This window comes from Bombina bombina, chromosome 1 (assembly GCF_027579735.1).
Source record: "Bombina bombina isolate aBomBom1 chromosome 1, aBomBom1.pri, whole genome shotgun sequence".
Classification (NCBI taxonomy): Eukaryota; Metazoa; Chordata; class Amphibia; order Anura; family Bombinatoridae; genus Bombina; species Bombina bombina.
Window position 1 is genome coordinate 584,831,861 of NC_069499.1, and position 18,844 is coordinate 584,850,704.

Sequence of the window (18,844 nt, forward strand, 5' to 3'; positions counted from 1 at the left end):
GTCGGCTCTTCAAAACTGTAAGTGGATCTTCAGGGGTTAGTGCTAGGTTTTTTTAAGGGTTTATTGGGTTGGTTTTAGTTTTAGATTAGGCTTTGGGCAATTAAAAAGGGCTAAATGGCCTTTTAAGGGCAATGCGCATCCAAATGCCCTTTTCAGGGCAATGGGTAGCTTTGTTTTTTTTAGTTAGGTTTTTATTTGGGGGGTTTGGTTGTGTAGGTGGTGGGTTTTACTGTTGGAGGGGTGTTTGTATTTTTTGTACAAGTAAAAGAGCTGATTTCTTTGGAGCAATGCCCCGCAAAAGTCCCTTTTTATTTGGGGGGGGGGGGCTTTTTTTATTTTGATAGGGCTATTAGATTAGTTGTAATTAGTTTAAATATCTGATAATTTCTTTTTTTATTTTGTGTCATTTAGTGTTTGTTTTTTGTAATTTAGGTAATTGTATTTAATGTAGGTAATTTATTTAATTGTAGTGTAGTGTTAGGTGTTAGTGTAATTTAGGTTAGGTTTTATTTTACAGGTAAATTTGTATTTATTTTGACTAGGTAGTTAGTAAATAGTTAATAACTACAGGGAGTGCAGAATTATTAGGCAAGTTGTATTTTTGAGGATTAATTTTATTATTGAACAACAACCATGTTCTCAATGAACCCAAAAAACTAATTAATATCAAAGCTGAATAGTTTTGGAAGTAGTTTTTCGTTTGTTTTTAGTTATAGCTATTTTAGGGGGATATCTGTGTGTGCAGGTGACTATTACTGTGCATAATTATTAGGCAACTTAACAAAAAACAAATATATACCCATTTCAATTATTTATTTTTACCAGTGAAACCAATATAACATCTCAACATTCACAAATATACATTTCTGACATTCAAAAACAAAACAAAAACAAATCAGTGACCAAAATAGCCACCTTTCTTTGCAAGGACACTCAAAAGCCTGCCATCCATGGATTCTGTCAGTGTTTTGATCTGTTCACCATCAACATTGCGTGCAGCAGCAACCACAGCCTCCCAGACACTGTTCAGAGAGGTGTACTGTTTTCCCTCCTTGTAAATCTCACATTTGATGATGGACCACAGGTTCTCAATGGGGTTCAGATCAGGTGAACAAGGAGGCCATGTCATTAGATTTTCTTCTTTTATACCCTTTCTTGCCAGCCACGCTGTGGAGTACTTGGACGCGTGTGATGGAGCATTGTCCTGCATGAAAATCATGTTTTTCTTGAAGGATGCAGACTTCTTCCTGTACCACTGCTTGAAGAAGGTGTCTTCCAGAAACTGGCAGTAGGACTGGGAGTTGAACTTGACTCCATCCTCAACCCGAAAAGGCCCCACAAGCTCATCTTTGATGATACCAGCCCAAACCAGTACTCCACCTCCACCTTGCTGGCGTCTGAGTCGGACTGGAGCTCTCTGCCCTTTACCAATCCAGCCACGGCCCATCCATCTGGCCCATCAAGACTCACTCTCATTTCATCAGTCCATAAAACCTTAGAAAAATCAGTCTTGAGATATTTCTTGGCCCAGTCTTGACGTTTCAGCTTGTGTGTCTTGTTCAGTGGTGGTCGTCTTTCAGCCTTTCTTACCTTGGCCATGTCTCTGAGTATTGCACACCTTGTGCTTTTGGGCACTCCAGTGATGTTGCAGCTCTGAAATATGGCCAAACTGGTGGCAAGTGGCATCTTGGCAGCTGCACGCTTGACTTTTCTCAGTTCATGGGCAGTTATTTTGCGCCTTGGTTTTTCCACACGCTTCTTGCGACCCTGTTGACAATTTTGAATGAAACGCTTGATTGTTCGATGATCACGCTTCAGAAGCTTTGCAATTTTAAGAGTGCTGCATCCTTCTGCAAGATATCTCACTATTTTTGACTTTTCTGAGCCTGTCAAGTCCTTCTTTTGACCCATTTTGCCAAAGGAAAGGAAGTTGCCTAATAATTATGCACACCTGATATAGGGTGTTGATGTCATTAGACCACACCCCTTCTCATTACAGAGATGCACATCACCTAATATGCTTAATTGGTAGTAGGCTTTCGAGCCTATACAGCTTGGAGTAAGACAACATGCATAAAGAGGATGATGTGGTCAAAATACTCATTTGCCTAATAATTCTGCACTCCCTGTATTTAGTAACTATTCTGCCTACTTAAAATAAATACAAACTTGCCTGTAAAATAAAAATAAACCCTAAGCTAGATACAATGTAACTATTAGTTATATTGTAGCTAGCTTAGGGTTTATTTTATAGGTAAGTATTTAGTTTTAAATAGGAATTATTTAGTTAATAGTAGGTTTTATTTAGATTTATTTTAATTATATTTAAGTTAGGAGGTGTTAGGGTTAGACTTAGATTTAGGGGTTAATAACTTTAGTATAGTGGCGGCGACGTTGGGGGTGGCAGATTAGGGGTTAATAACTGTAATGTAGGTTGCGGGGATGTTAGGGGCGGCAGATTAGGGATTAATAATATTTAACTAGTGTTTGTGATGCGGGAGTGCGGCGGTTTAGGGGTTAATATGTTTATTATAGTGGCGGCGATGTCCGGAGCGGCAGATTAGGGGTTAATAATTGTATTTTAGTGTTTGCAATGCGGGGGGCCTCGGTTTAGGGGTTAATAGGTAGTTTATGGGTGTTAGTGCACTTTTTAACACTTTAGTTATGAGTTTTATGCTACAGCTTTGTAGCGTAAAACTCATAACTACTAACTGTAGAATGCGTTACGAATCTTGCGGGATAGGCTGTACCGCTCACTTTTTGGCCTCCCAGAAAAAGCTTGTAATACCGGCGCTATGGAAGTCCCATTGAAAAAAGACTTTACGAAAATTGCGTAAGTTAATCTGCGTTAAGGCCAAAAAAAGCTGTACCTACAAGACTCGTAATAGCAGCGTTAGTGAAAAAGCAGCGCTATAACCCATAACGCTGCTTTTTTACTCATAACGCAAAACTCTAACTCTAATCTAGCAGAAAGTTATTTAAAGTATTTTTTTACACAACTTCGGCTTTAGATCAGTTTGGGTTAGCGCGCAAGTTAAAGCAGTAAGAGGTTTTTGTTGCGTGCCACATAGAAGTGGCCACTGCTTGAAGAAGGTGTCTTCCAGAAACTGGAAGTAGGACTGGGAGTTGAGCTTGACTCAATCCTCAACCCAAAAAGGCCCCACAAGCTCATCTTTGATGATACCAGCCCAAACCAGTACTCCACCTCCACCTTGCTGGCGTCTGAGTCGGACTGGAGCTCTCTGCCCTTTACCAATCCAGCCACGGGCCGATCCATCTGGCCCATCAAGACTCACTCTCATTTCATCAGTCCATAAAACCTTAGAAAAATCAGTCTTGAGATATTTCTTGGCCCAGTCTTGACGTTTCAGCTTGTGTGTCTTGTTCAGTGGTGGTCGTCTTTCAGCCTTTCTTACCTTTGCCATGTCTCTGAGTATTGCACACCTTGTGCTTTTGGGCACTCCAGTGATGTTGCAGCTCTGAAATATGGCCAAACTGGTGGCAAGTGGCATCTTGGCAGCTGCACGCTTGACTTTTCTCAGTTCATGGGCAGTTATTTTGCGCCTTGGTTTTTCCACACGCTTCTTGCGACCCTGTTGACTATTTTGAATGAAACGCTTGATTGTTCGATGATCACGCTTCAGAAGCTTTGCAATTTTAAGAGTGTTGCATCCCTCTGCAAGATATCTCACTATTTTTGACTTTTCTGAGCCTGTCAAGTCCTTCTTTTGACCCATTTTGCCAAAGGAAAGGAAGTTGCCTAATAATTATGCACACCTGATATAGGGTGTTGATGTCATTAGACCACACCCCTTCTCATTACAGAGATGCACATCACCTAATATGCTTAATTGGTAGTAGGCTTTCGAGCCTATACAGCTTGGAGTAAGACAACATGCATAAAGAGGATGATGTGGTCAAAATACTCATTTGCCTAATAATTCTGCACTCCCTGTACATATATCCATATAGATAAATAGCTAGAAATATATATTTTAAATAAACAAAAATAAATCATAAAAATAATAATGTCTTAATTAGAATTGTTTTGATGTCTTTGCTTACTTAAATGATTTTACTCAAAAAAGAAAGTATTTGGACAAAGTGATAGCAGCTTGATTTTTTTTTTATTCCATGTTTGCTTTTTTTATTGGAATTTTTATCTGATATTTCTTAGATAAATTTCATATGTAGAATCAAATAGTTAATATGTTACCATGACTCTATCTTTTTAGGTGCCAAGGAGTGTCCAGTGTTTCCCACTGATCTGGCATTCGTAGTAGATACCTCATCTGATGTAAACCGTAATGCCTTTAACAACATGAAGGAAGCTGTTTTAAGGGTGGTGAATGAACTGGCCATTACTGAAAGCAACTGCCCCAGAGGAGCTCGAGTGGCCCTGCTTACATATAACAGTGATGTTACAACAGAGATCCGCTTCTCAGATGCTCTGCGCAAGCCAGCTCTGCTCCAAGAAATAAGAAATTTGCAGCCCAAACAAACAAGCAAACAGCGTAGCTTGGAGAGCGCTATGGCTTTTGTGGCACGGAACACATTTAAGAGAGCAAGAGGAGGGTTTCTCCTTAGAAAAGTGGCAGTGTTTTTCAGTAATGGACAAACCAAAGCCTCCCAGCAACTCAATGAGGCAGTGCTTAAGCTGTATGATGCAGGAGTGTCATCTGTCTTCCTCACTAATAGGGAAGACAGGGTATTGTCTAATGCTCTGCAGGTGAGTCCTCTTTTAAGTGGATACTAGTTTAAATTAATGCTGTATATCTAATGCAGCCATGTACATTCTTCAGTTGTGGAAAGATTCCTAAACTTATTACACAAATTGCTTAAAACATTTCAAGTGGTTTGCATGTGTGGATTATTCAGGTTGGGCTGATAGAAGAAGGAGTGATATTGGATGTGGAGTTTGTAAGCAGATCTTGTGTAGTGGGAGGTGTGACTAGGTCATCATGGTTTAGGAAAGGTTGCTGTGGGAGGGTTACATAGGGTGGTTTGAGTGGGTAGTATGGGATTCTTGCATTGAGAGACAGAGTCACAAATACGGTTAACAGCAGTTGGTTATGGGTCAAGTAGTAACGGTCTGTTCACATCTAGGTTATTGTAGTGTGGGCCAGGTCTTTATAAGCCATTCATTTTGGTAGGTTGTAATGTTAATGAGGATAAGCATTTTATTTTGATTCAATTTGAAGCTGGCACTACATTATATGTGTCTGGACTTTTCTCAAAGTAAATAATATTGCAACAGCAGTGAGTATGCAGCGACATGATTGTGCTACACAGGTTAGTTATCTATAGTGACTCCCATAGACAAATAAAGCTGTTGCACAATTCATAAGCTCACATTTCTGTAAAGCATAAAGGGAAATAAAAGACAAAATGTTTCTTTTCTGATTCAGATAGAACATACATTTTAAAGATTTTCAATTAATTTACTTCTATTATCAAAATTGCTTAATTCTCTTGTTATCTTTGCAATGCACTACGGGGAGCTAGCTGAACACATTGGGCAAACTAATGACAAGAGGCATATATGTGCAGCCACCAATCAGTAGCTAGCTCCCAGTAGTGCATTACTGCTCCTGAGCCTACCTAGCTTTGCTTTTCAACAAAGGATACCAAGAGAATAATGCAAAATAGATTAAAAAAAAAAGTAAATTGGAAAGTTGTTTCAAATTGTGTGCTCTATCTGAATAATGAAGAAGAATTTTGTGTTTTATGGCCCCTAATGTGGATCACTTACATTGTAGTGAAACTTGTCATTTTTATTTCAGGATTTAGATAGAGCATACAATTTTAAACAACTTTCCAATATACTTTAATTATCTAATTTGCTTTGTTCTCTTGGTACCCATTGTTGATAAGCATACCTAGGTAGGCTCAGGAGCAGCAATGCACTACTGTGAGCTAACAGTACATCAGGTGAGCCAATGACAAGCAGCATTTATGTCCACTCACCAGTAGCTAGCTCCCAGTAGTGTTTTGATGCTCCTGAGCGTACCTAGGTATGATTTTTAAAAAAAGTTTACCACGAGAAAACAGCAAATTAGATAATAGAAGTACATTGGAAAGTTGTTGAAAAGCACATGCTCTATCCAAATCATGCAAGTTTATTTTGACTTTACTGTCCTTTTAAGGCATTTATAGACCTGATGGTTGAGGCCATATATGCTGTGCTTTTTTTATGCATGCAACTCGTTTTGTTATCTCAATGAACCAAAATACGTGGGCTCTAACTTCTTACCCAGCAAGATATCCTCTGTTACTGATTAGAGTCTCACACCCGTAATGAGGCATTTACACCACATATGCTAATGTAATACATTCGTTTTGGGATTCTTTGATGATGAAAGGAATATGGTCTCCAGAGAAGGCTCCCAAATCATTTTAGAGCTTTGTACTGTCTCCCATACATCTTTTCCACAAAGCCAGACCTCAATTTGATCTCATTGAAAGAAAATGGATTTGGATGGTAGTTTTTTTATTGTAGGTGTCCTTTTCTAGTATGTGTTTCTAGAATAACGCATGCTAATGTACCCTTTAAGGATTTTTTAAAACGGAAATGTTAAATACATTGCTAAACACCAAGAATAGAATTTATCATTATTCTATAATTGATAATTATTTATGCATACTTAACGACTTTATAATAAACAATCTTTATTTATTTTACCTGCTCTTGCTGTAAGCAATCTTGAAATTGTATTTGTTCCATTTTCCCTAGAGAGAACAAAAGGCAAATTCTATAACCTAGGTTTGCATGCTGGACATTGTCTAAACCGGCTTCCTAATCTCAGCAGATAAACTAGCTGTAACTGTTCCCAATTAAGAGCTAGATTACGAGTGGACATCACTTTATCACTCCCGCTCGTGCATTAACTTCCCTAAAAGCAAGCTTTTTGTGCACTTCGGGTAGCACATGTATTACAAGTTGAAAGTAAAACGTTTTTGCATGAGCGCTAAACAAACACGCGCACCACTTGTAATCTAGCTCTAAGGGGGATAAGATAATTATATCACAGTTCTCAATATGATTTGTAAATCATTAAACAAGTTAAAATTATTTTAAAATATTTGCTTTGTATGTTGGTCTTTTGCAATATACACATTTTAACTACTAGACTAATTATAAAAGGAAAAAATGTTGTGTTGTTAAATGTGCTTTAACTTCTGTTACTCATACAAATTCAAACAGAAAACATTACCAAATTTAAATATTGGTAAAAATGCCCAATGGTGTGTAAATCAGCAGTATGTATTAAGTTTATTTAACCAGTTTAAGAAAGGCATACATTCCGACCTCCTACAGGTTCCTTGCTGTGTCACTTTCAAATAAATAATAATTATTATTATAATATTATAATAATTTTGGTCCAGCAATGTACGGTAGAGATAATAGATGCCATAGGAGGAGCATTACACATTGTTTCTTCTAAGTGCATTACATACATTTTCATGAGAACAACAGCTTAATGTTCTTCCATTTATAGATGACATTAAAAGTCTGTATTCCTACATCCTTAGGGTCCTATCATATATATGCTGTATTTATCCATTCCAGGTTAACAACACAGCTGTGGGTCAGGCTATTGTTCTCAGTACAGGTGCTGCTCAGTTTAATGAAACCATTCGCAAAGTTTTGTCCTGCCATGTATGTCTAGGTAAGTGGAGCAACTTCCTGTACCTCTCAACACACCAGCTAGAAGTTGTAGACTTCCTCTCTAGCAATGATACCTGAAGAACAATATTGTGCCCAAGATATAACCTTTTATAAAATTTTCCAAAAATGATAGATCACAGGCAGTGCTTGCTTTCTTTCCCTGTAAGTTCTCATTCTCAGACTTCTATCTATGCAGATATATGTGAACCAGACCGTACATGTGGGAGCAGCATTGGTACACCAAGAGGAGATTTCCGTCTGCGCCGTTCAACTACCACTGATGAAGACATTGACCTTGTTTTCCTCCTTGACAGCTCAGACTCCACCACTGCTGCCCAGTTTGCAGAGATTAAAAACTTTTTGTACTATGTCGTCAGGGAACTGGAACTTAGCCCAGAACCTAAGACCTCTTCCCATCATGCCCGTATTGCTGTGGTCCAGCATGCCCCTTATGAGTACCAAAATAATGCCAGCACCTCCCCTGTACAAGTAGATGTTGGGTTGACAGAATACGGTTCCCCTCTTCAATTGCATGACTTCATTCTAAATAAGATGACTCAACTGTATGGTGCAAGGTCACTTAGCAGTGCTATCCAGTATACTGTAGATCATGTATTTGGAACAGCACCATATCCTAGGGAAATGAAAGTAATTTTCCTAATCCTGACTGGAGAAGTGAAGGCCTCAGAACTCAAACAGCTTTATAGAACAGTAACTGAGGCTAAGTGCAAGGGTATATTCTTTGTGGTTCTTACTGTTGGAAAGAAAGTAAATGTGGGCCAATTGATTACCTTGGCCAGTGAACCTCAAGATGTCTTCTTTAAGAAGGCAAGCAACCCATCCGAGCTGCTTGAGAAGAACCTACTGCGATTTGCATTACAGCTACCAGGATTCATCAGCAGTAAGTATGATTCTGGGGATAGAAAGTAGAAATGTACTAACTCCTCTAACAATTGGAACTAAACTGTTAATCATTACAGCATATTTGGCTTCTGAAATTATTTCATAAGAGACAGTTTATACACCTGTAAACCTTGCAGTGATATACTTTATCACCTTCAAATGTACAAAACGAAATCAATAGTATGGCCTTTTTTATTTAATACAGTATGAACCTACATATATCATGAATTAGCTGCAAAGGTGGTGATCTATATTGTTGTTGGTGCTTTTATATGGGCCATAACATAAAGTGATTATCCCTCTGTTCCATGTATCCACAGGTGCAAACACTTACCAACTCTCTCCAGAAATCGAGGAGCAGTGTGCCTTGTTCCAGTATGAGCGATTGCTGAGGTTACCCCAAAATGAGAACTACAAAGAGATGTGAGTACAGTAAAAAAGCTGAGGCCTCAATGGTGACATAAACCTCTCACTTTTATGTTACTTAGGGCCCAATCGGTTGCATGCTCGCTCATTTGAGCCTTCAACTGATATTTATAAAGCAGCATTTTAAACTGGTGCTTCATAAGCCCTTGCTGGTGGATGAGTCCAGGGTGAATGACTAGCCCTACTCTCATGCAATTGGTTGCATGATGGTAGCGGGCAGCATTGCACAAGTGTTTGCTTGTGAAGTGATTAATACGGGGAACATATGCACCCCACAATCTTACTCATAATGTAACCTTTAAATTAAATGTATTCATATATTTGACACTTCCATGGTCTTCATTAATTAGCATACAAATTAGAATATTTAATTTATAGGACCGGTATCTCCATTATAAATGTGTCATTCGTGGTATGGGTCAATTTTGGGGAAAACAATTAGAGCAGGAAGAATAATGGAGGTTTAGTGCTTGTGGATAGATAAATGGGTTAGAGGAGGAACAAACCAGTGTGTTACATGTCTGAACCTGAAATATAGAAGTAAGAACAGGATCCATTATTGTGATGCACCGGTTGTAAACCGTTTTTTATGTAGTGTTAAAATATTGGAGTTGTTGCTCTTGAGAAATCTAAACCAGAAATCAATCTTTATAATAACCAGTTTAGTTCTAAATGAGACTGTTGTTATTTGAATGATTAGATTCTTATTTATGATCCATACAACCTTGCTGCTATGATCACAAAGTTAATGATAACTATTATCAATAATAGGTAGAAACAAAATCAAAATATAGATATATCCTTATATTGCATAAATCCTGCATATAACTTTTGGCTCCCCTTGATCTTCGGCCGACTTCACGCACTCACACAAACACAGCATAAAATATGTACAAGTCCATTCATCCAAAACAGTCCTTAGTTAAAGCACAAACCGAGTACCACTTTATAATGAGAAACTCACTTTTAACATGACATCGTGTGAGCAAATATTATGCATAGAAAGGTTACCTTAAGGTATGTGGTACAAAGAATCTCCGGTGCTGTGTGTAGGTAGAGACTGACCTGGCAGTTGCGCTATTGCGGTGTGAGTGCGACTTCCGGTCCCGGCGAGAATGTAGTTCCGGCGGCCCTTTGAAAGTAAACGATAGTGCAAAAGTTTACAAGAAACCAGGTAAGATGATAGGTGATACAAGCCACTGCAATATACAAATAGTATGAGAACAAAGCAATAAACTTCCAACGAAGAATTGAACAGGGTATTAGAAGTTAGGTAGAGATTCACAGACCAAAATCGAAACAAGTCAAATAATAAGGAGCTTTCTTTGACTTCTACAATTTCCAGGCTATGAGAGTCTGAACCAACCCCTTTAAATAGGGAGGTTCCTGTTCCAGGGCGGGATATACCTTAAAGGTATATCACAATTAAACAAAAATGGTTACTGAATAAGTTAACTTACTTGAACACAGACTAATGTCAGGAGTGGATTTCTTGTTCCCCTAACAGAGTAACTGCTTATGAAACAACAGATGAGATTGTGTCCAGTCCTCAAACTGAAGTGGAACCAGTCCCTATGACCACAGGCACACCTACAGGTAAACTCTTTGCCTTTGAATTCACTCATGTGTCTATAAATATTAGTGTAAGTTTAATTTGTGATTATACAATAATTCATGAATGTATACAAGACAACTACTAGGAGAATCCTGATGTAGAATTAATTAGTTGTAAAGCAGAGCTAGCCTGCTTGAGTCTTTTATTCCAAATGTGGACATGAATTGAATGTCTTTCAATCTATCTTACCAGATCCATCCATTTCATCACCAGTCCCAGAGGTACCACAGGCTGATTTGAAAGTGCTTGATGTGACAGAAAACAGTGCACGGCTACGGTGGACCAACACATTTCCCCAACAACCTCACCTCTATGACCTTAGTGTCACCTCACTTGCTGACCAAGTTCTAGTTGTCAAACAAAATGTCACCGGGACTGAAAGAGTCATTGGAGGGCTACAGAGTGGACAACAATATAAGGTCACAATCATAGGCCACCATCCGGCACATGGCCAGGTCACTTACCATGCAATATTTACCACCAGTAAGTGACAGATTCCATGTTTAAAATTATTATACTGTATATGCCACAGGTCTAAGAGATCTGAAGTTCTAGTCCTTGAAGATAGGTGATAGATTAGAATAGTTTTGTCTACATGAAACAGGTTGTTATTCTTAATATTAATGAGTATAGCTAATATCATTAAACGTTGTTTACCAGTTTTAAATGTTTGTTTTTTCAATTACTTTTTTGTGCCTGACCACTACTTGCTTAGTACTGTCCACAAATGTTTTACTAGACTCCTGGAGGAACAATAATACCCCGAGGCAAAACAAAGAATGCATAATCTATTTACTATTAACAATAATTTGTGTAAAATTGCTTGGGAATCTGGTGCAAATCACATGATGAAGCAGCAATTACGTTACCCTGGTAACATAATCAAAAAGGGATTTGCACTAAAAAACATAGATCACATTCTCTATAAATTTAATTGGATGAATTTTACTTTAAAAGATAAATTAAAAGTTTAATGGCTTGGTACTTCAGCGCCATATTGTTTGTGTTTATTCTACAGGTAAATCTCAACAAAAGCCAGCAGCTGTGTCCAGTATAAATATGCCAATGAACACAGAACCTCTGAACACTCCAGAAATTGGTAAGTACAAGATGGTGGGGCTTGATGTGACTGGTCTCGCTGGTCAGAAGGTTACACATCCTATTATACCACCTCAAACTTTTGTAATGAGGGAAGTATAATGCCTTTTTCGGCACCATGATACCAGCCCAAATCAACTCCCAATGGGTAGTGGAGTTGGATCTGTCTGAAGTGAGCCCTCTTTATTAAGTAAAATGTTGTTTAAATTCAGTTTTACACAAGAAATCATTGAAAAATTACTGCCAAATGATGAGAAAGAAAAAAGGTGATTTATTGATTTAATATTGATAATGATTGGCTATTGTCTTGAATGAAGGTTGTTATTTCTTTCTCCTAAGGTTTTGTAGTAAACATTTTATATAACTTTGATCATTTGTAATTATTTGCCCTTCAACACAATCCAAGATAGCTTTAAAAAAAAAACTGCAAGGCTGTCGGATTAGATTAATCCAAAAATGATGTTAAAACATGTGAGAAAACATTTTTTTCTAATGGATTGGAATACAGGAAGTGATGGTTGGCTAACTAGGGTATCTTATGTGAAAATTCATGGGAAAACATTAGTGTTGAATGGCTTTGAATTTAAAACCCATCAAAAAACTGATAAAAGAGCCCTTAACAGCTTGGAACAGAGTACATAACAACCTATCGTCCAATATTATATTGTTAAATAATGTATTTAATAAAATCATATATATTTCCTACCTTTTAGCCAGTCTAGTCCATCTTATAAAACTAACAGTAACTTCCTGTATGCTGAAGGGGCAGTCAATAATGTTCTGTAGCTTTCCCTTCAACACCAGTGACACACAAAGGAACAGCATGCATGGTCCCTGTTTGGCAACTCTATGCTCCTGATTCTGCATTTTTTCTATAATGCTAAACTCTTTCTGTAGCACTGCACATGCTCTGTAACACTGCCCACTTTGTGCAACACTGCACACTCTCTAATGCTGCACACTCTATGTTAACATTCCACACTCTCTGAAATTCCAATTCAACAGATCCTTGTGGGCTAGACCTGGACATGGGCACTCAGTGCAAGGACATTCAGGTTAAGTGGTTCTTTGACAAGACAAACAAGATTTGCACCCAGGTTTGGTATGGAGGGTGTGGTGGTAATGCCAATAGATTTGACACTGAAGCTGAATGCTTGAGCAGGTGTCTTAAGACAAGTAAGTATAAGTCATGGGAACCAGTTATATTAATTGCACTGCTTTGTAATGAATGATCTGAATGCAAATAAGAACTGTCATTTAATCAGGCAGGTTCTCATATACACCCAACTAAGGACCCAATTACGAATGGTGTGATAACTGTTACGCGCAAGCAATAACGGATTTATCATGGGTGCTTGCGCGCATCGGAAGTAGCGAGCGTATTATGAGTTGAAAGTAAACTTGTTCGCTCAAACTCAATTGAATTTAACGCACATCGGGTTATCATGATCTCAGAGCTCTGGTTAACTGTAACGCTCAAATAAAAAGTGTCACAAAAAACATCAAAAATACATTTAAATGTACAGTTACACTCATAATAACACTGTCTGATAAAAAATTATTCAAACAAATATTGTAATAAAAAGTTATAAGGGCTCAATATATATAATATTGTATATGTAATATTTCAATAACGTGCTTTAAGAATACTAAGTTCTCATGAGCACTAAATAATTAAATACATAATAGTATTAAATATATATTTATATATACAGTATATTTATCTGATACTGTTATATATAAGAAAAGATATGCAAGTATAAGTATATACACACATATATAGAAATATGTATTTAAGATTGAAAAAGGCATTATCTTGTAAGTGAAGAACATTGGAATGTTAAAATGTTAAATATATACAGTAAAAATACAGTAAAACACATAGAAACATATATATATATATATATATATATATATATATATGTGTGTGTGTGTACACGGGAGACCTTTCAAGTTAAGTAGCTGAAAACATGTAAAATCATTTTTATGCATTATTCCTTTTATAATAGAGTGTTTAACATTTTCACATTCCAATGTCCTTCACATAAGGGAATATGTTCTTTGTATTTTTAAATAGATATTCCTATATATATATTTCTATATATCTATACCTCTTTATAATCATCTATAAATAAAGCTATAGTTATGTATTTTACCAAAAAAAATATCAGATATTTTTACTTTCAACTTGTAATACACGCAGTATCCTAGACGTGCAGTTAACGCTTGAGCAGGAGCAATAAATAGCGCTCCACTTGTAACCTCGCCCTAAGCGTTGTCATCTTGCAATGCTTTTCTTGGGTGCTCTTAGCCTTGCATGACCCCTATCCATCGCCCAGTGATCAGTATTTGTACAGACACTGGAGCAAAATGAATTCAAGGAACATGAGATTTGAGTCACTACCAGTTTTAGAAAAATATAAATTTATAAAGCATCAATATGATGGGGGCATATGGGGTTGCTGATTTGCTTTTAAGAAACTAAATAGAATATTTCTGTTATGCTTTGGTCTTCAAAATATCTTGTAAAATGACATTATGCCTTCTTAGAACTCTTTAATAGGTTATACAACTAGCATACAGTCAGAAACGGATTCACTTGGAACCATGTCAAAGTTGCACTGTTGGCCACACTGAAGTTCACAGGCAACATGAATTTTGGCTGTTGTTATTTTATAGTTTTTTAAACTTAGATTGTTTTATCAGTGTCATACCACATAACACTGCAAAATATCACACTCTGATTATTTCTATGTTATAAACTTGGAAATATTTTTTTAAAAGAACATCATAATATCAGTCATAATCCGATCTTCAATACAAAAATCTCATGATGACATCATTTGCTTAATTAATTCATTTATATTAAAAACATATATTGTACATGTAAGTTTTTTTGTGCAGGGAATAGATTATGCATTCGAGTATAGCATTCCCTCATCACAAAAAATAAATAAATGCATACAAAGAAGGCATCTCCATCCTCAAAATCCTCACCAATCTCTTCAGCTTCACCAGTTTCCAGGTTATTCTGTACAGCTGATTCACTAAATCTCACTTATCCCCCTATTGTTTAGGGAATCCGCTCCATAGATCTAGAATCTGGGAACTGGTGAAGTTGGAGACTTCTTAATTTCTCCCTCTCTCTCCCAAACTGCAAATAGATATGAAACTTGTCAGCTCACTATTCTTATTACAGTTGTGATACAGAGATGTTTTGTGCTTCACAGAGCTCACATTCTTATTTTATTTCCTCACCAGCTGACTTATTTTTTTTTTCTCCTTCCTGGGACTTCGCATAAATAAGCTACTTTAATGCTTTGCTTCCACAGTTATTTCCTTATAGATGAGCAACTGCAACAGCTTGCAATTTTTATTTCAGCTTTATTACTGTTCCTTTGTCTTCACTTTCATAAACAGGAACACATTCTACCCATAACGATATCTAAAAAGCGTTCAGTTTCCCATTAACCATATATGTGTTTTCCACAGCAGGTGAGAAGAATGTCCAAGTCTCAGCCCTTGAAGGAAAGTCACTGCCAGGTACTGAAAACAGAGTTTTATCCTAGTTGGCACTGACCCAAAGATGGTTTCAAAGATTTAATATTATTATTATGATTTGTAGTGCACCATCATATCATGCAGCCTTATGACATTATGTATAAATGTATTTAATAAACTCCCTCTTTCCAATATACCTCTTTTCTTGTCCTTGCTAGGCAACGACATGCAGACCAAACAGAGCTATGCAACTATATGACTACTAATACCTGGCCACTGGTTGGAAATTAAATTAAATCCTTTTGTTTAACCCATTAAACCTTTGGATCCCATGTTGGACCCCACCATTTTTCTTTGAAACCCATTGCAGTTCTTTTTGCCTAACAAGATAGCTGTTAGAAAGACCACCAAAACTACCAGCTTGGCCCACAAGCACCACTAAGAGAGAAAACAGACATCAGTAATTAGTAGCACATACAGTTAAATTAGTATAATTAGTAGTAACTAATGTCTTATTTATGGTTTATCTAAAATCGTGATTACAATACAATTTTATTTTGAGGTGTTAACAATAAGCATGAGTATAATGTAATGTGCCCACTATCCCATCCCACCATTAGTGATTGTCTCTCCATTCAAATAAAAAAAGTTTGCGTGCCCCTGCTATGAACTCTGGTTATGTAGTTGCATTGGTAAAATAATCCTGTTGATATTGAAAGCAACTGTTGTGCCCATTGCATTGTGGTAAAGCACATATAGCTGGCAATCAATTGAAAATTATTTTTATCTAAACATTTATTATTCTCACCATAATTGGTTATGTATCAGGGCCATGGATACGTTTAGTCCAAGGCTTTGGCGTTTCAAATAGAGATTTCCTCTAAATCTGTTCCCTTTCCCAGGAATGTATTCCCAGGTTATGGAAAATGTTTTTTTGCAAACAAAAAGCACACGTCCGAATCTGCTGCTTGTTTTCTCAAATATTTCATTAAAATGATTCATAGATCTGTTTTCAGTTTTGGTCATGTAAATTTGTCCCCAAACAGATGCAAACTTAATAAAAACTAAACTGAAGCATATGTGAGTCCACATACGTAAGTCATGCTTAAATGCTTTTTAGAGAAAAGGTTCTGCATAGTGGGTCTGCGGAATACTGAGATTATTTGTCAGATTTTGGAAAAGAGAGACTTTTTATATCTAAGTTTTATATTCCTATGGATTATGCTTAAATGTTAAGAAACTTTTTTTTTTCGAATCATGCAAGTTAAAGGGACACTAAACCCAAAAAACTTATTTCATGATTTAAGTAGAGAATACAATTTTAAACAACATTCCAATTTACTTCTATTATCTAATTTGCTTCATTCTTTAGATATCCCATGGGTGAACCAATCACACAAGGCATCTATGTGCAGCAACCAATCGGCAGCTACTGAAAAAAATTTTGGGTTTCATGTCCCTTTAATGTTTTTTTTTCCACTTATTTGTTTTAAAGAGATACCAAAAGCAAAACTAAAATGTCCACGACACATTTCATTTTTAAATAGAAGCGTTTTTGTAATATACTTCCTTCATCAAAAATGTTTCTAGTAAAAGTTATTAGTTTCAGCAGCATATGCACATATGCTACACGTGAATAGAGGATCAGGATTCAGACACCATGCTAGGTCAGAGAACTGGAGGTGTGTATTGCATCAGTGGGGACTTGTCATACAAGCCACTGCTGACTTTAAAAAGCAGTGATTTTGAATGCTGGTGCACAGGGCACTCACAGCATATGTACGTATGCTGCAGAAAACAAGAAATAACTTTTACTAGAAGCAATTTTGATACTGAAAGTCTATTGCAAAAAATGCATTTATTTCAATTTGAAATGCACCCAAACACACAATGTTGATTGCAGCAATTAAAGGGATATGAAACACACATTTTTTTTCTTTCACGATTCAGATAAAGAATGCGATTTTTAAACAAATTTCTTATTTATTTCTATTATCAATTGTTCTTTGCTCTTTTGGTAATCTTTTGTTGAAAAGCAGGGACATAAGCTTAGGAGGCTGCAGTTTTACAAGAATGTTATCCATTTGCAATAGCACTAGATATCAGCACTATATCCTGCCCTGTAGTGCTCCAGATGCCTAGGTATCTCTTCAACACATAGGGGCCACTGATCCTTAACTCGCCCCCCACCTCTGAGGTATCCGATCGGGTGATTGACACCCCTGCTAGCGGCCGATTGTCCGCAAATGATCAGGGGGCGGCATTGCACAAGCATTTTACAAGAAATGCTTGTGCAATGATAAATGCCCACAGCAGATGCTGTCGGCATTTATCGATGTGGGGAGGACATGATCCGCTAGAGTAGACCATGTACGCCCGCACATTAATAAATCGGCCCCATAATATCATAGAAACTAAGCAAATTTATAATAGTAAATTGGAAACTTTATAAAATGTTATGCTCTATCTGAATCACAAAATAAAGTGTTTGGGTTTCATTTCCAAAAAGTTATTTTTGTGAATTAATTTTAGCAAAGGGCTATGATTTCTTTGTGTCCCTCCCCTGCTAGAGCTAGTTGTTAGTGTTTTTATCTAGTCTGATAATAGTGTAGAGTACGGCAGCATTGTGTTATCCAGAGATAAATATAAGGAGATACATTCTAAGAAAACAGCAAAAGCGAATTACAATAATACCTTTTTGTCAGACATGGAGTAACTGAATTTGCATGGTTCCTATACAGTATAGATATGTTTTACTGCCTCGCTATTGTTACATGTGGTGTAACTTAATTATGTTGACTTCTGTCTCTGTCATATGGACAATGGTCATTTACTTGCTTTTATTTGAATTGCTAAATGTTTTATTGTTTGGTTACATGATTTATCTCTAAAATTTGTATATATTGCTGCTGAGGAGAGATAACCTAAAAATTGGTCAATATTTAATCTTAATAATATATACTACCATATCAAGACTGGGTGACTCTGGTTGGGACCTGGGTCTCTGTGAAGAGCTGGGCAATGCCATGGGGGGGGGGGGGGCTGGGCAGTCTTACCGATCATAGATAGGACATTCTGGGCTGGGGCATGGTGAATTCCAGGATCTGAACAAGTGGAAAAGCAGCAGGACTGATAGAAAGAATTAGTTTCCAAACAGCAGCAATCCTGCAAAACTGGGGGTTATGATATTTAAAGGGACAGTCTACAGCAGAATTTGTATTGTTTAAAATAAAAGATAATCTCTTTATAACCTATTCCCCAGTTTTGCATAACCAACACGGTTATATTAATATACTTTTTACCTCTTTGATTACCAATACCTTGTATCTAAGCCTCTGCAGACTGCCTCCTTATCTCAGTGCTTTTGGCAGCCTTGCATTTTTGCCAATCAGTGCTAACTCATAAATAACTCCATGGGAGTGAGCATAATGTTTATCTATAAGGCACACATGAACTAGCGCTGTCTGGCTGTGAAAAACTGTCAAAATTCACTGAGATAAAAGGTGGCCTTCAAGGGCTTAGAAATTAACAAATGATACCTAGGTTTAGCTTTCAACAAAGAATACCAAGAGAACAAAGGAAATTGGATGATAAAAGTAAATTGGAAAGTTGTTTAAAATTACATGCCCTAT

At 37.0% G+C, this 18,844-nt stretch overlaps 1 protein-coding gene across 6 annotated transcripts in view; it reads left to right on the top strand.

The window, feature by feature from the left end:
* The window catches only part of COL6A3 (collagen type VI alpha 3 chain), a 149,208-nt gene that overhangs the window by 123,983 nt on the left and 6,381 nt on the right, over positions 1 to 18,844 (top strand). For 3 of the 6 annotated variants that reach the window (XM_053698857.1, XM_053698862.1, XM_053698863.1), the window contains 9 exons: positions 4,236 to 4,729; positions 7,571 to 7,670; positions 7,866 to 8,570; positions 8,893 to 8,995; positions 10,506 to 10,594; positions 10,806 to 11,096; positions 11,632 to 11,712; positions 12,717 to 12,887; positions 15,204 to 15,254. In XM_053698857.1, the coding sequence (XP_053554832.1) occupies positions 4,236 to 4,729; positions 7,571 to 7,670; positions 7,866 to 8,570; positions 8,893 to 8,995; positions 10,506 to 10,594; positions 10,806 to 11,096; positions 11,632 to 11,712; positions 12,717 to 12,887; positions 15,204 to 15,254 (2,085 nt within the window). The remainder of the gene's footprint in view (positions 1 to 4,235; positions 4,730 to 7,570; positions 7,671 to 7,865; positions 8,571 to 8,892; positions 8,996 to 10,505; positions 10,595 to 10,805; positions 11,097 to 11,631; positions 11,713 to 12,716; positions 12,888 to 15,203; positions 15,255 to 18,844) is intronic. The other 3 variants (XM_053698858.1, XM_053698861.1, XM_053698860.1) reach the window with 3 other exon arrangements.